The sequence below is a fragment of the Eulemur rufifrons genome, chromosome 3 (genome assembly GCF_041146395.1).
Source record: "Eulemur rufifrons isolate Redbay chromosome 3, OSU_ERuf_1, whole genome shotgun sequence".
Lineage (NCBI taxonomy): Eukaryota > Metazoa > Chordata > Mammalia > Primates > Lemuridae > Eulemur > Eulemur rufifrons.
In genome coordinates this window covers 27,923,337-27,939,631 of record NC_090985.1, presented here as the reverse complement: position 1 = coordinate 27,939,631, position 16,295 = coordinate 27,923,337, and the positions used below count along the sequence as shown (strand labels likewise).

The 16,295-nt window shown below is 51.0% G+C and overlaps 1 protein-coding gene across 5 annotated transcripts in view; it reads right to left on the bottom strand.

The window, feature by feature from the left end:
• The window catches only part of TRAPPC9 (trafficking protein particle complex subunit 9), a 604,744-nt gene that overhangs the window by 117,248 nt on the left and 471,201 nt on the right, over positions 1-16,295 (bottom strand). For all 5 annotated transcript variants that reach the window (XM_069465953.1, XM_069465949.1, XM_069465951.1 and 2 more), the window contains one exon: positions 11,706-11,796. In XM_069465953.1, the coding sequence (XP_069322054.1) occupies positions 11,706-11,796 (91 nt within the window). The remainder of the gene's footprint in view (positions 1-11,705; positions 11,797-16,295) is intronic.

Below are 16,295 nucleotides of genomic sequence, written 5' to 3'. Positions count from 1 at the left end.
TAGACCAGCACACAGAAGGTGTTTACTGGATACACGGGTGGCTGGGTGGACGCATGGGGGACATAAGAGAACACAGTCTTGAACAGAGCTTCAGGGCTATTCTTGAGGTTACTGCTGATTTGCCTGGGAACCCTGGTCAGTCCGTCAGCCTCTGCTAGTCTCATTTTCCTCACAGATAGAAAGACAATGACAATACGTTGCTCATCTATTTTCTTTGTAAGAAGCTAAGAGTAATAAGTAAGTACTCACAACCGAGCCAGCTCAACTCTTCCCAGTACCCTGGGTTGAACAGGACTATCCTCTTCCTGAGCAGCACCTGTCCCCCACTGCCTCCTGGTACTTCTGCCACCACTCCCATCAGGTTGTGCAAGAGCCACAGATGTGGGCCCTGCCCTGGGCCACAGGAAACTGCTCCTCGTACTTGCTCACCCCCAGTGCCGGGGCCTTCTCAGTGGGCCCAGGAAGCCTTGCAACGTACCTCCTCTAACCTGCCTGCACTTGCTTAGTGCTCCACGGTGGTCTTGGGATGGATGGACCAGGGACAAGGCAAAGATACCCAGGATGGTATTGGGTTGTCATGGCGCAAACGGTGGTGACAAAGGCTTCCTGCAGGGAGGATGCACAAGTCTGGAAGGGCCAGGGAGGGTGATTTCAGGTAGAAGGAGCTGGGGGCTGTGGGAAAACTTCATTCCATTTGGCTTATGTTCTGGGCCACACTCCTGTCCTTCGTACTCAAGCACTCTCCAGGGACCCGGCTCCAAGACCAGAACCCCTAGTCTGCCTCCTGCCCCCAGGAACACCAGCCCAGACAACACTGTGCTGCATTCTCTGTCGGCATTGGGGAAAGACAAGTGCAAGGCCTGGGTCTGACTCAGCACAGAGCCTGAACTGGGGCAGGCTTCCTCTCTAACTGGCTGCAGCACCGTAGAGAATCCAGAGTGACCACGGTTAAGTCATTCTCCTTGCCAGCAGAGCGTGGATCAACACAACCACGCTGGCCACAGGCACACGAATCCTCACAAAGCACACATACTCTGCACCAGTAATCCTGCTCCAGAAACTGATCGTCAGGAACTGACCAGGGCGGCCACAGGCAGAAGCCAAGAATATCTGCCTTAGTGTTACAAATGGAAAAATGAAACCATTAATAACCAATAAGAAGGGATTGTCTAAGTGCATTAGAGCACTTCAGCATGGAGCCATTTAAACCACGTGGGGGAATGACATCTACTCCTGGGGCTCAGATCTGGCCTTGAGCACATGAGAGGAGGATGGCCTCACTCGCTGATTCTTCCCTGCAGCCAACAGCACTCCCTGAGCACCCACTAGGTGCTGGAGATGCTGTTCTGCATTCTCACAGCATTCACTCGGCAGTGAGGACACAGTCAATGCACAACAAAAATTTAAAGAGAAAGGTGCTGTGCCAAGGGATAGGGTAACACACGGGAGGAAATGTAGCTCGGTTGTGGAGGGGCAGGAGGGCATGAGGGTGGAGAGCAAGGAAAGCTTCCTAGGAGAGCCCGTGTTGGAAGAAAAGGGCTGGATGAGATTGTGGGGGCAGCAGGTATAAAGGCCTCGAAGAGAGAGGGGTGGCCCACGGCTTGTGGGGACAGTGTCCACAGTTGAGAGAGCCTGGAACAGGCCCCACAGGGAAGACGGATGGGCACTGCCAGGCAGGAGGGCCTTCTGAGCCACAGCGGAGGCTCTGGAGTCCACCCTCAGGGCCCCAGAGCCACACAAGGGTTTAGGCAGGAGAGTGGCACAGTCAGGGTCACGTCTAGGAAGGTCACCCTGAGCTACAGTGAGGACGGTGGATCACAAGGGAGCAGAGCTGGGGGGTGGACAACAGTTCTGGGGCAAATTGCAGAAGGTTTTTACCCATGAGTTTCTTCCAGAAAATACACAATGCTCATCCCACTGGGTTAGCAGGAGGAATAGATGAGGTAACACAGAAAGTCACTCATGCAGCTCCTGACACACTGCTGCAAGCACTCCACAAACACAATTGTTCTTTTGGGGAAAATGATCACAATTGAGCAGCCTCCCAAACATTATTTTGAAATGCAGATATTTGGGGCTAAATAAAGGAATAAGGGGTGAAGGGGCAGGAGAGGGGAGGGATGGGGAGGAGAAACGAAGTGGCGGAGACGCGCAGGAGACAAGCCCTGGCACAGCGATGAGAAGGCCACCGCGTAGCTGAGGCTCTCCGGGTTTCGGTTTCCTCATCTGCACAAGACAGGTGCCTCCTCTGGGCCTGCCGTGGGGACGCAGGAGGCATCACAAAGACGGTGCCCGCGGCAGAGCGGCCTGGCGCTGCAGCCAGAGGAACGGCAGGGCCTGTGAACAGGGCTCTCTCCAAGTGGGGAGATTAGGAGTGGGGGCTTTTTCTTTGTATATAGGTTTTTCTTTTTACTTTTTTCCCTTCAAAAAGAATAGAACTACGTTTGTAAAGAAAAATAAGTGAATAATCCTCTTTGTCGATCTGTGCCCTAGATGGCTAAGGGACACTGAGACAGCCCTTGGCATCCGACACCTATTGCCTCACCAGCTGGGCTTCTAGCCACTGCTGAACCCTGGGGAAGTGGTCCTCAGGTTGGCCAGCCTCTCCGACCTGCCGAAACCACCGAATTAGCCTGCCTCAGCGAACGCAGGCCCCTCAACCAGCCTCCGAAGTGCTGCCTGACACTCTGCCTGGAGCAGATGTGTGGAGATGCGGGCTGTGCAGGAGAAATCTACAGCCCGGTGCCAGTGCTAAGTTACCTGAGAAGTAGGCAGAGGGTCAGTGGCAAGCCCAGCTGCTGGGGGGCCTGGGGTGCTCACAGCCACATTCATGCCGATTGTCCCACCAGCGGGCTGGGTGGGTGCTGGTTTCTCTCCCCCTCTGCCGAGCAGTCTGAGGTATGAATGCATTTAGCAACTTTTAGCAGCCATTCTGCATGAACTTCATGTTAGAAACAAACAACTCCCTCGCCCCTCGCCCACCACGATGCGTGCAAACAGTCTGCTGACCAACCTGGGACTCCAACCCTCACTAGACCAAGAATGTCTCCAAGGCAAGGCTTCGGTTTAATTTATTTTGGGGCCCCCAGCACCCACAACAGTGCCTGGTGCAGAGTAGTTGGTCAATAGATATTTATTGAATGAATGAATGAATCAATCAATCCATCTATCAACATATTCCCTGTGGCCTTAGGCAAAATTTCTCTTCTCTGAGTCTACTTCACAATTGGTAAAAAGGGAAGAGCAGTGATGACCTAACAGACTTGTGGGGGCCAGACAAGACACAGCGAAGAGTTTGGACCCTGAGTCTGCTCCCCAAATGTGAAGGAGCCACACCCTTTCTGAGGCGAGGTGCGGAGTGTCCCTTGCACAGTTATCAGGTGACCACTCTGCTTCCCAGACTGGCATTATCATCATCCCTACAAGAGCTTCCTTCACATGATCTCCAAGAACTTGAGCTCGTGGGTAGGATTTGCTTGGTGATTATTGGGAGTCTGTGTACTGAAAATGTCCATTCTATAATGTAGCCAAATCTACTTTGCATTCACCAGGTGTCTATGAAAGACTTCACAGACCAGTCATTGATGTATCTGAGGAGATATAAGGCACTAAGAAAAGTGTTATCAGTTGAAGAGGGTGGAGGGTGGCACAGCAGTGGGACATTCAAATCTGTGTGGCAAATGCTTAGTCCCATTAGTCACCAGACGTATCTATAGAAACGCCTGGAAGATGGTCCTCAAAATAGTATAGTCAGGGAGCATGCTGGGTTTCTGCCGCAGGCACAGAAAGGCCCAGCCTGCCTTCCCCCTTCCCACCTGCAGTATCGGACCACCGTTCCCAGGACCACTCACAGAGATACGAGGCATCTCGGCCGCTCTAGCCTGACGTGAGGACTCGGTCCTGTCCTGCGCTGGCCCAGCTCCTGGCCGCCCTGCCCTGTGTCCCTCTTGCAAATTTGAAGGGAGATCCTGGTGGCCCCCACTGCCCGTGGTCCGGCTCCAGCACCCACGACACAGCCCCCGAAGGCCACACTCGCCTCGATAAGCCTGAGAAACTCGCTCCCCACTGGGATCACGGGCCTTTCTTCAAACCGTCACTGAGGATCTGTTACCTCAGCATCTCCATTTTACAAAAAGGAAACTGAGGCTCAGGGAATTTGACCACTAGCCCAAGTCAAGACTCAACATGGGGACAGAAACCCAACACGAGACAGAAACCCAAGTCTCAGCACAGACACTATGCCCATCCTGGCCACGCGATTGCTGTCATCACACAGTAAAAGTTGATGGCTTTGCTCTCTGCCAAGATCGCATAAAATATTAATAACTTCTGAGAATCCATGCTGAGGGAGTAACCCCAAAACACAGAAAAAGCTCTGCATACAAACCACTGCATATAACTTTTATAATTGTAAACATTTTGAAATAATCTAAATACTCAAAAATAGAACAAGTATTAAATTATCTTATACCCACTTGATGAAATATAGTTTAGCCTTTAACAATACGTGTAAGACATGTTTATGACATGGGAAATGTTTGTGTTTTGGCAAGCATAAAAAGGGACGCAGATACAAATACAGTATGATCATCTCTATGAATAAAATTAAAACCGGGAAAAAGGCAGCAAAAAGACTTGGAATGCACAACAAAGAAATAGAGGTTGTTTTAGGAACAGGAAAAGGCTAATTTTTCTCTATCTAAATGATCTGATTTTCTCTCGATTTCTAGTGTGAGAACATATGACTTTCATGAGGTGACTTGCTGGGAGGGTCAGGGTCCTAATGTGAGGGAATCATGTTTGCACCTGGACGGACCCTCCCAGCTATGCAGGCTGTGCGGCCCGCCTCGCTGAGCGGCAGTCCCTCTCTACAGGCAGGATTGGCTAAGCATGTGGGCTGATGCGGGCTCAGAGCAACAGCACAAAGTCCTCACTCCTTGCCCAGCAGGTGATATGTACTTGCAAAATGGTTACTTTAAAATAACAACCTTTTTCTTTTTCAAATGACCACATGAGCCTGCTCTGAGTCAGAGAAAGCCAGGCCAGGCCAAACTGGCAGTGGCTGGGAAGCTTGAGACAGGCCTGCAGGGTGGGAGGGCCCAGCCTGGGGCGGGCCCAGCCTGTGATGGGATCTGAACTCCCTCAGGCCATGGGGGCTTTTGGAGAGCTGCAGCCTCAGTTGCTGCTCTAGGGACCCTGGTAGAATCATTAGGGGAGCCCAAGTCGTGGGAGTGGAGGACGAGGCAGCCCAAAGCCCTGGCTGGGGACTGGGAGCAGGTGGGCCCAAGACAGAGGATCTACTACACAGGTGACAAGGGAGGTGGGAGGTGACTGTGCCAGAGCCAGGGATGGAGACCCTGCACCACCATGCGCCACCAGTGGGCTGGGGGCAAGCCCAGGGTGTGTGCTCAGGAGTGAGGAAGGCAGATAAAACTCACCTCCTTCTCTCATGTGCTGCCACCCTGGGCCTGGCCAGCATGGTTCTCCGCCCAGCCCTGCCCAGATGGCCGACTCTGGTGGACTCAACCCGATTAGCCATCCGGCCAAGTCCAGCTGAGCATCCCCCCAAGCTCACAGTGATCTCCCTCCTCCCAAGGGCCCCTGCTGGTGGGGCTGGCCTGCTCTGCCACCTCGGGTCTCACCAAGCACCCACCATGCTGTTAGTGTTGTCGTCCTTATTTGAGGTACATGTTTTCTTTTAGGCTAGGAGCTCCTTGAGGGAATGAATAGAGAGAAAGAGACAGAGAAAAAAGCCAGAGAGACAAAAAGGTTCAATTTGTGAGCACTAGTTCCATGGCAAGGACAAGGTTTGTGTTAGCCTGTTTGATTCTCCCCAAAGCCCTGTGAGGTAGTTGTGTCACAACACTTCCCAGAGAGGACCAGAGCTCAGAGCATAAGTAACTGCTCAAGGCACGCAGCCAACTCGACAAAATATGGCAAAGTCAAGACCAGAAGCAGCTCTGTGGGGTTTCAAGCCACAGTCATTCTATGGGGTCTGTGTCTGGCTTATTTCTCCATATCCCAAGGGCCTGAACTATGAGTCATGGGGCGAGGGTGCTTGTTCTCTTTCTCTCTGTGCATATACACAGATACATAAATACATGATATGAAAAGATGTTCAAAGAGAAAGTTTAGTTAAGAAATGGAAAATCCCCATATGGCTGCCTTGGGGAAGAGATGCCGTTCAACTCGGCCGAGATCCTTGCAGGCGTTCACTGTGATCTCGGTGATCAGACTAACTCAGGGTGTGCAGGGGGCCTGCGGACCCACGGCTCCCAGGAAAAGCCAAGACACCGCGCGGCCTCCTGAGTGGCAGAATGCAGTGGGGAGTGACGCCCAAACCCTGGTGGCCGTGGCAAGACCCCTGCCCTCCCACGGCTCATAGATCCATCCGTAGTATGGGGGGTCTAGGACACGATGGCCTCTGATACACAGTCCAGCTCCCAGGCACTACAGCTCTCCAAGTCCTAAGGACACACTAGAGTCCTTGAAGGACTTGACCTGGGCCCAGGCCCTCCCTCCCCGCCACCCCCAACCTCAGAGGGGAGGCCTGGGAGTTCTGTGCTCTCAAAAAGGGTCAGAAAGTCACCTCAGAAATCCACGCTCCCACAATGTCCCTATCACGATCAATAGTCATATATTCATTTGACAAACATTCAAGATCCTTAAATATGTTCATATTCTTTGACCTAGTAATTCCATAACTAAAAAATTGGTCTAGTCAGAAAACCAAATAAAAATTTGTATATAGAGATGTTCATTAGAAACAGCCAGATGATAATAGCTAAATAAATTATGACATCCTGAACAGGAAACTATATTGCAGTGTTTCTGGAGTCTCTACCATCCGTGAAGACCGGCACTGGGCCGTGCAGGCGGCTGCTGGGGACTAAAGCACAGGCCTGGCCCTACTTGCTGGGCCCAGCAAGGCCTCTCAGCAGAAATGCCTTTCAGGTCTTAGAATTATGTTTAAAAAGCTATGCGTTTTCTCTAGGATAAAAGTATTAATACTTGCATTATTTGCCAACATACTGGCATTGCCATGAAATGTGCTCAGTGACAAGTGACCCAGTGTCAACTGCCAAACAGAAGAGAAAACCCCTGTGAGGAAACCAATGCCAATGCTGCAGAAGGAGCCACCCGCCCCCTTCTCCAGATCCCCGAGGGTCTCTGGCGTGACAGACCCTCCACAGGCTTAGCCATTGGACTACCACTTCCCAGGGAACTGATTTCTTTCAACGGACGTGATGCATTAAGACATATTTTACTTCATTTTTATTAGCCTTTTTGGGGGAACCCAACTTACTTTAGATCCAGAAGGGTTTTCTGCACAAATCTTAATAATATAACAAAAATAGGTCACACTGTCAATCACAGTTTATAAGGTCCTGTACAGTTTATTAGCTTCAGTCATTCGACAGTCATTTACAGAGCCTCTCACACGTGGTGGGCACTCCCCACCCACTCCTGATGCTCTCTGAGCCACCCAACAACCCAGTGGGTATCACCGGGTCCTACAAACTAGAGCATCTTCTCTTGTCTGACGACAAAGAAGTCAAGCCACATCTTGAAACTGTCCTCAGATTTCCAATGCACAGCATTGTAAACCACAACCCTGAAGGCACTCTGACCTTTCTTTACTTATGAAGAAAAGAGTTGGCTCCCAAACTGTTAACCATCTTTCTCTGCCATGCAAGTGAGACCCAAAAACAACCTTCTCAAACTCTCCGAGAGCAAGAGAGAGTAAGAGACAGCAACTCTTGGGCCAACTCCGATTCACTGGCAGCAGGAAAAACGTAATCCTTATTAACAACGTGCCACACCCACCAGCCCACTTGGCACTCCCACTCTCCCTCCCCCAGGCTGCTGGGGAGAGCGACTGCCTGGGTAGCTCTCTGGGCTCCCTCTGAAGGTGGCCCATCCTTGTACAGATGCCAGGAAGGGGTCCTCCTGCTGCCCAGTCCCCAGGGCATGGGGATAGGGATGAATAGCCCAAATTCACGGAGGGCCCCACTGCAAGTTTATCACATCAGGGCTCTGATACGTGGCTCCTAGAACTGAGCTGATCTTCCAGGAATAATAAAAATATCTGTATAAAAGACTCGGTAGCTTTTAAAACATAAGTGATTATAATAAATCTTTGCTCTGCAGCCAGTAGGGATTTATGGTTTGCCAGACACATTTACAAATGTCATTTCATTTTGATTCTGATCCTCAGAGCAACACTGAGAGGTTGCTGTGGGAGACGTCCGTGCCATCTTGTGATGGGGAAATGGAGGCTTGGTGATGTCCAGGTGACCCCCCAGTACATGGCAAAACCAAAACTGAAATCCAGGCCTGTCTGACTTCACCAGCAAGGTAACTAGGAAAGCGTGCTGTCAAAGGCCCTTGCTTTCAGAGAAGAACGCAGTTAGAACCTCGGGTTCTGTTCTCTCACCCTGCCCCCACATTTTCCCGCAGGCTGAAAGTGTCTGGGCCACTGGGAGGCAATGAAGCAGGGGCAATGACATCAGTGGAATGTCATCTCACACCCTGCATGGAGGTCAGAGGCCCAGCGTGTACCTGAGCATGCCTCGTCCCAGCACTGGCCGTGCTTCCTGTGTAGAAGGAGAGCCCGAGCAGGAGCTTGGAGGGGGTGAGATGGCAGGTAGGAGATTTGGGGGAAATGATAGGGCAGGGAGGCAGGGACGGCGCTGGGCATCTAACCGACGTCATCTCATGTGAGCCCTGCAGTAACTCACACAGCAGGCATTATTATCCCACTCCATAAATGTGGAAACTCAAGCTCAGAGAGGCTAAGTGAATTGCCAAAGGTCACGAAGCTGACATATGACAGGACTAAGATCAGAGCCCAGGGCTGCCTGATCCAGAAAGGCCATGGGACAAGGCCACATTTCCAAAAGAACTCCCCTATGAAAAAAGGGTGCTACAGCTGGAATGTTCCCTTCAAAACTCACATAGAAACTTAATCTCCAATGTGGCAGTGCTGAGAGGTGGGGCCTTTAGGTGGCGATTGGATCAACAGGGCTCTGGCCTCATAAATGGATGAATCCACTCACGGATTAATGGACTAATGGGTTCATGGGGTTATCGTGGGAGGGGACGGGTGGCTTTATGAAAAGAGGAAGAGAGACCTGAGCTAGCATGCAAGCAAGCTCAGCCCCCCACCATGTGATGCCCTGTGCCGGGACCCTGCAGAGAGGCCCCACCAGCAAGAAGGCCTCACCAATGCAGCCCCTCGACCTGGGACCTGGGGCTTCTCAGCCTCCATAACTATAAGAAATAAATTTCTTTTCTTCATAAATTTCCTAGTTTCAGGTATTCTGTTAAAGCAACAGAAAATGGACTAATGCAAAGGAGACAAAACAGAGCAAGAAACAGAAGCAGCAGCGGAACACAGTGGGGTCTGTGCCTGGCCCACGGCCTTCATGCGCCTCAGCGGGCGCCTCTGCCCACACCGCCCACACGGCCCCAGGCTGTTCCGTGCTGGAAGGCATCCCAGCGCCAAACTAACTTCTCAGTCCTGGCTCTAATGCCCATAGTTTTTCCTAATTTCCCCACTATTGTAAATTTTTAAAGGATGTTCTTAGTACACCCGAAGGAGAGGGCAAAATGAGCAGAAAGGACCTTTATTATTGTTAAGTATTAAACCTTTTCTTCAACTGAAATTCCCAAATTGCCTAGCTTCTTCTAGTCCAGCTGGTTTCCAGGAGGGGCTGGGGCTCAGGTTCCTCCAGGGCTGGTCAAGGCACAGTGGCTCATAACACAGTGCTCCCACCTCTGCTTACCTGGGAGCCCTCGGGGCAAGTGCCAACCTCCAAGCCTCAGTTTCCCTGAAAGAGGTGGTGATAACCCTCACTCATGGGACTGTGGCAAGGAGTAAATGGCATCTCTTATGCAAAGTGCCTGGGATAGAGGATACTCGACAATCCAAGGTCCCTTCCTCTTCTCTGTCCTGTGCCCTTCTAGTCCCAGAACTCTCCTCTTAGAGCCTACCTAGAACAGCACCAGGAACAGTCCCTGCTCTAGGAAGGGCGACCTCGCCAGCCTGTCCTGTCAACTCAAAGAGTGCTGGACGGGGGAGGGCCTTCCTCCCCCTCAGCCTGGTACTGCCCGAACTTCTCTCCAGGTCTCTGCTCATGGGCGCCCATTGGTCATACCTCAACCAAGGGCCCCCAAGACAGCTTGCAAACCTTGCCTGTGGCTGGGGCTACCGACCCTGGGACAGAAGGTGGGGAGGCTACCTGCTGCCCACCTCTCTACCCCAAGTCACCCTGCCCTTTGCTCTTGGGCCCCACCCCTGTTCTGCCTGTGACTTCCATTTGCTCACTTGCCCCATGAAAGTCCTGCTTCTCTGCCAGGTGGAGGCTCTTCGGGCTGTAGATTAAATAGGACTAGCTGGGCTCTGTTCCAGCCCCATGGCCAGGACGGTACCAGTGTCTCACCCTCTTCAGCTGCATGAATCTGGTAGAAGCAGCTGACTGTGCCCAGATGATCAGGAGATAGGACACTGCAACCTAGAAAAGTGGGCAGCAGGGAAGCCTCCAGAAGACCAAACTGTGAAAACCTCTGCAGAAACACCAAACTCTTCCTTCCTTCCACTGAGGCTGGGCCAGTGGGGAAGAGGATGCCATGGAAAGAACCCCCCCCCCCAGTGTAAAACACACACCATTCACAGCTGCCACGAGGGTGCCCCTACCTGGCTCCCCAGCTTTCACCTGTGAAGAGCCAGGAGCCAGCAGAGAGGAGGCAGCCTCTGCAGGGAGGGGGTCTCAAGGCTGAAGGGGATGGTGGAATGCAAGAAGAAAGGCTTGTCTTCTCTTCCAGCTGCTGGGATAACGTCCATATGTCTCTAGCGCTACGCAAATGGGGCAGATCAAGCTTATTAATCAAACGGATCCCAGATCAAAGAGGAGATGCTCATTTGCAATGATCTCTTAGGTAAAGAAGGAGAAAGAGGATATATATGTTTGCAGTTGATCCAAAATAGATTATCTGATGTAATAATTTCCAAATAATAATGAAGACTCTCACTTCAATAGAAATACTGTTTGCTTCTCAGCAAAATATCTTTAGAATTTAGAAAGGCACGGATAGGGTAAAAGTTCCTAGCTGTAAAAGGAAGCAGGCGTTCAAATAAATTGTGCTAAGTGTTAAATAGTGGTGAGCTCTTTTGGGTTGGATACCAAGTTGAGTTGAGGTGTTTATAAAACACATACTTTTCCATAAAGACAGTGTGAAAAGCTGTCAAAGCCCAGTCCAGCTGAGTAGGGTAAAAGCAAGGAAGTAATCACACTCTGTACTCTTCCACCATCCAAAACCACTCTAAGTCCCAGAAACATTTGCAGAATATATACCTTGTCAGACATGGTCATTTGCCATTTTAGAACACGGCCCACTATACAGCACCTGGAAGTCAAGGCAGAGCTCGAGACCCTCCTACCGCATCTGTGTTCTCAGGGGCTGGCAGCACTTACCTGTGGTGCTGAGTGTGGAGCTGCCCGCCCAGGTGGATGCACACAGCTGCGTGCAAAGGCACTAGTGTGGCCTACTGAGCTCCCCTTTCCTCAGAGTTTCCCATGCTGACCTTCAGCACCTACCAACATCTGCGGCGTCTAACCACATATTCCTCAAGAACTTGCTTGCACACTGTGAGAAAAGGAGCACGTTCGCCCAGAATGGACAGGTGGCCGGCGGCTACTCACCCCACTGCAGAGGAGCCAGCTGCAGGTGCTCCAGGACAAGCTGGTTCAGGAGTCCTTCCACACTCGCCTCACCGCTGCGTTTCAGAGAGGGGTGAGATTCGGTCAAGGAAAACTCGGCTCCTGCTGAGCCTGAGACAAGAGGGGAAGTTCTAGAAGTCTCTAGGCAGAGACCTCCAGACGGGGAAACTCATACAGCAGATATGTCTCCCCTTTTCCCAAGTGATGTTCTAACCCACCACTAAGACATCACGGTAAGCGTGTGCAAATCAGGGGCACATAAACATACCCAGTGCCTCTTCCCTCACCCCGAAATCTGTTAAATTAAGTGACTACTATGTAAGAAAGGGAAATCCACTGGGATAATTTTAATCCAACAACTATTCTTGCTGGGGGAAATAAAGAAAAATGAAAGGTTATTTTTCCTTAATAAAACATGCACACTGTGGTTCACTGTTCAACACAACCCATGCGTTTCTCAACACGTATCAGTTTCACGCTGCTTTCATGTCTGTCGTGTTATACATCTTAATGTAATTACACATATTATTACAAATGGGCTCACTTAAGCGAGTCCATAATCGAGGAAGTCATAAAGTCTCTCAGCAAGTATCAGTGGATGAAGAAATTAGGTTTGGAAACCGAGAAAATAGAAGTCTCCTGAGCACTAATATTAAACTAATGTGGTTCTCAGAAACAGATCTAAAAACCTCTTTCCCCTTCCTACATAATTTAAAGCCACCGTATTTAAGTTGTAATCCAAAGGGAAAATTTTAGTTTCCGACATTCTCTAGTGATTGGGAAAGTGGGGAAAACACCCCACTTCCTTCTTCCTCCAGAAAGTTAATTCCGTTCCATAAACACATCCAGTGCGTCCAGCAAGCCAGGCACAGCGGGTGGCAGGCACCGAGGATGCAGGAATGATGGGGCATGAGCCTCCAAGTTGAGAGGCTCATGTTCCGGTGAAGACGGCAACGTAGAAACTGAAAATCACATGTGCCACGCCGAGGGACTGTCCAGGTGGAAGAGGTGTAGGCTGGGAGCTGGGGTGAGAGGGTGGAGCAGGAGGGAGCTCCTGCTGGCTCCATGGGGTGCCAGGCTCAGGGGCACCAAGCACAGCGAGCACATCTCCCCCGTCGAACAGGCTGACCAGGCATCCCTGACAAGCTGTCTGGACCAGGGAGCTGCCCAAGAGAGCCAGGGTAGTCTCACCGCGACTGCCACCCTCAGGAGTACAGGCTGAGGCTTGGGAACCCCTGCCCACCCTGAGTCCCATTTTAGCTATTTTGGACTTCTTTCAATTCTTCCAAAATACCACGTGCTCTCTCCAGACTCCATTCCTCTCATATTCTGTGATTTTTGCCTAGAAATGCTTTTCCCTGTCCTCCCTCTACTCCTTCTTGACTTTATTCATCCTTTATGTTTTGACTTAGACCTTGCTTCCTCCAGGAAGTCTTCCCTGACCATCTGTTTGGAAGGCTTGTGTACATCCCCTTGCAACCTGCGCTGGATGCTGTCCCGAGGGACTTCCTGCTGTCACATTCGGCTCACTGTGAGATCAGTGAGGGCACAGACCTCATCTGGGGGCCTAAAACAGTGTCTGGTTCACAGCAGTTGCTCAGTAAGTACTGTCTGATAAATAAATGAACACTGAATGAGCAGACATCCTGGATAAGTAGAGCAGGGCCAGGCCTCGTCATTGCCATAGCCCCTCAGCCCTCAGCGTGCAGCTCCGAGGCTGTTGCACTGAGGCTGAACAGTTTCTGCACATGTTCGGGGCTCTGAGCATTTTGCTCAGAGCTTTCTTGCCACCTGCTTCCCCCGTGCTATTTGCTGCATTCCACACCAGCCTGTCCCTTCCTCCCTCATCACTGCTCAGCTGAGAATTCAAGAGCTTGATAGCTGTCACTGTAGCTCTGGGGTCCTACAGAGGCGGCCCAGCCCTGGGGAGGCAGCACCTGCTCCTCATCTACACTACGCCCTCTCTTCTCCCCATGGAGCTCAGCGCTGAAAAGGGCAGGTTCCAGAGACTCAGCCCACCTTTCAATCCTGGCACCACCTCTGATGAGCTTTGATTAATTTGCTCTAGATCCCTGGGTCTCAGCTTCATTATCTGTAGGGTGGGCGAGTCACGAGGAGTAGATGTAGTGATATTCCTGGCCCACGCAAGCATTAAGTAAATGTCACTCACTGTGAGTGTTGGCCCCACTCTCCTACTCTCTCCTGTTCCTCCTCCCTCTTAGGAGACACAGAATCTTCTCCTATTGCCTCAGGAATTTGGTCATCATTTTTGTTGCCTCAAACTTCTTTTAGGGATCTTACTCTCCTACAAGCAACTTATCAAAGTGTTTCTTTTAAAGATAATTCTCTCTCTTAGAAGAATTCTCCAAATAAAATTTTCTCCATGTCATTACACACACAGTCTATGTTTGATGGATTGATGTTGTTACTGACAAATACTGTTGCAGTGCATGTTTAATTATTTTATTTGGTCCTATGACAATCTTGGGGGTTAGATTCATGCATTCACCTCATTCATTCAATACTTCCAAACGTAGCTTTGAGAATACCTTTAGGGATACTGAGCTAGGACTGTGACCCAAGGCCCAGGAAAGACAGCCTTGTCAGAAAATGCTGACTTCCAGCAACCCCACTTCTGGGTCTGTACCCAAAATAATCGAAAGCAGGGACTCATACAGACATCTGCACGCCCGTGTTCACAGCAGCACTATTCACAATGGAAAATGTGGAGGATCTGTAAAATGGAATATTATTCAGCCTTAAAAGGAAGGACATTCTGACACATGCTACAAGGATGATCCTTGAGAGCATTATGCTGAGAGAAATAAGCCAGTCACAAAGGGACAAACCTTGTGTGGTCCTACTCACCTGAGCTCCCCAGGGGAGTCAACTCTATGGGGACAGAAAGCAGGACGGTGGGGCCAGGGACTGGGGGAGGGGGCCAGGGAGTCAGTGTCTAACGGGGACAAAGTTTCAGGTTGGGACAGTGAGAAAGTTCTGGGAATAGATGGTGGCGATGGTTTCACAATAATGTGAAAGTATTTGACACTACTGAACTATACACTTAAATATGGTTAAGACAGTAAATTTTTTTAAATGCAGCCTGGGAGGAAAGTCTGTAATTAGGAAAAGGATGCTATGGACGTGAGGAGGAGCATAATCAGGTGCAGAGAACTGTGAAATTCCCCAGGGAGGGGCCGTCTAAGCTGAGCCCCCTGGAAGGAGCTCAGAGGTGCTAGAGGGTGGGGCGAGGCAGGAGCCCTGGGCTTGGACCTAGAGAAGCCCACGGGAGCTGGGAGAGCTACAGAGGAGGGACCTAGGTGTCTGTTGGCCCTTCCCTCCCATCTTCCCAAGACCACCTTTGGAGGTAGCCTTCCCTAATCAAGGCCCTGTCCTGTCATTAACATTTCATCAATGGCTCTATTTCCTTCCCCATCAGGCCACATCTCCGCAGAGGTACCCGCTTCTCAGGGTGCAGGTGCACCAGTAATCTGGGCAGCACCCTGCCAGTTTGCATCTCCCAAGATGATGGTGCACCCAGGCCCGTTCTGACCAGCAGCAGCAACTCGCCTTCAGGGAGGCAATGCTCTCCCGCTTCATCATCTCTTCGAAGAAACAAATCCTGCTTTCTCTCCCAAGGAGCCAGTGCAGGTAGAAAACAGCAGGTGCTATGGGCACCTGGGTTGTCTGGGACCTCAGGCATGACCTGCCCAGCCCCACGACGGGCAACTGGACACTGGGGCTGTCCGTGCAAAGCCCCCACCATGACTGAGAAGGGTGCCCTTTTCCAGGCCCAGGGGCACTTGCAGAGGTCAAGCCAGCACCCCAGGGCCACACCCTTGTCAGGAGAAATGCCCAGCCAGACGCCATGTCACTCACGCCGTGACTGGCTGACACTGGTGGGGGGTTGCAGGGGCTACCTCTTGCCTCAAAAGGAGACTAACTCTGGTCAAGCCAAGCTCCCGATGCATGGTGGGGGCAGGCTGGGGCCCCCCTGGCTGCCTCCCAGGCTCTGGGCATGTACCAGACTCAGGCTGAGCAGGGCCTGCCTGGCTCAGCAGCAAAGGGGGCCAAAGCCCCCATGGGGGTCCGTCTCCAGGCCTGTTTTCTTAGCTTTAAAATGGGGAGGGCAAAGGTTTGTCTCTCTTATGGACTGTGAACTCCCAGAAACGTTTGTTCTTCTCATAGCCCAGCACCTAGTTCAGGGCATTTAGGCCCAAAGTAGGGTTAGAAAATATGTTTTTTCTGTGCCTGGCCATCTGGCTCCTAAGGAGGCAGAGTGGTTCAGCCCAGTGGTTAAGTTACCTGCAGAGACTAAGGGATTTTCACTTCCCCACACCAGCCCACAGGTGATATCACCTGTCCAAACAGCCAAGTTCCTGAGTAAGTGGCAACCCACTCTCAGTTTCTCAGCAATTTAAGTTTCTTAAGAGGAATTGCTTGTATTAAGAATTTATTGGCAGGGAAGGTCTCTATCTTTATCAGCAGGGCATTGCACAATGTTTCATTTCCATGGATAATGAGCGTTTTCTTCTTTTGAACCCACAGATTTGAATATTCTAATTTTAACAC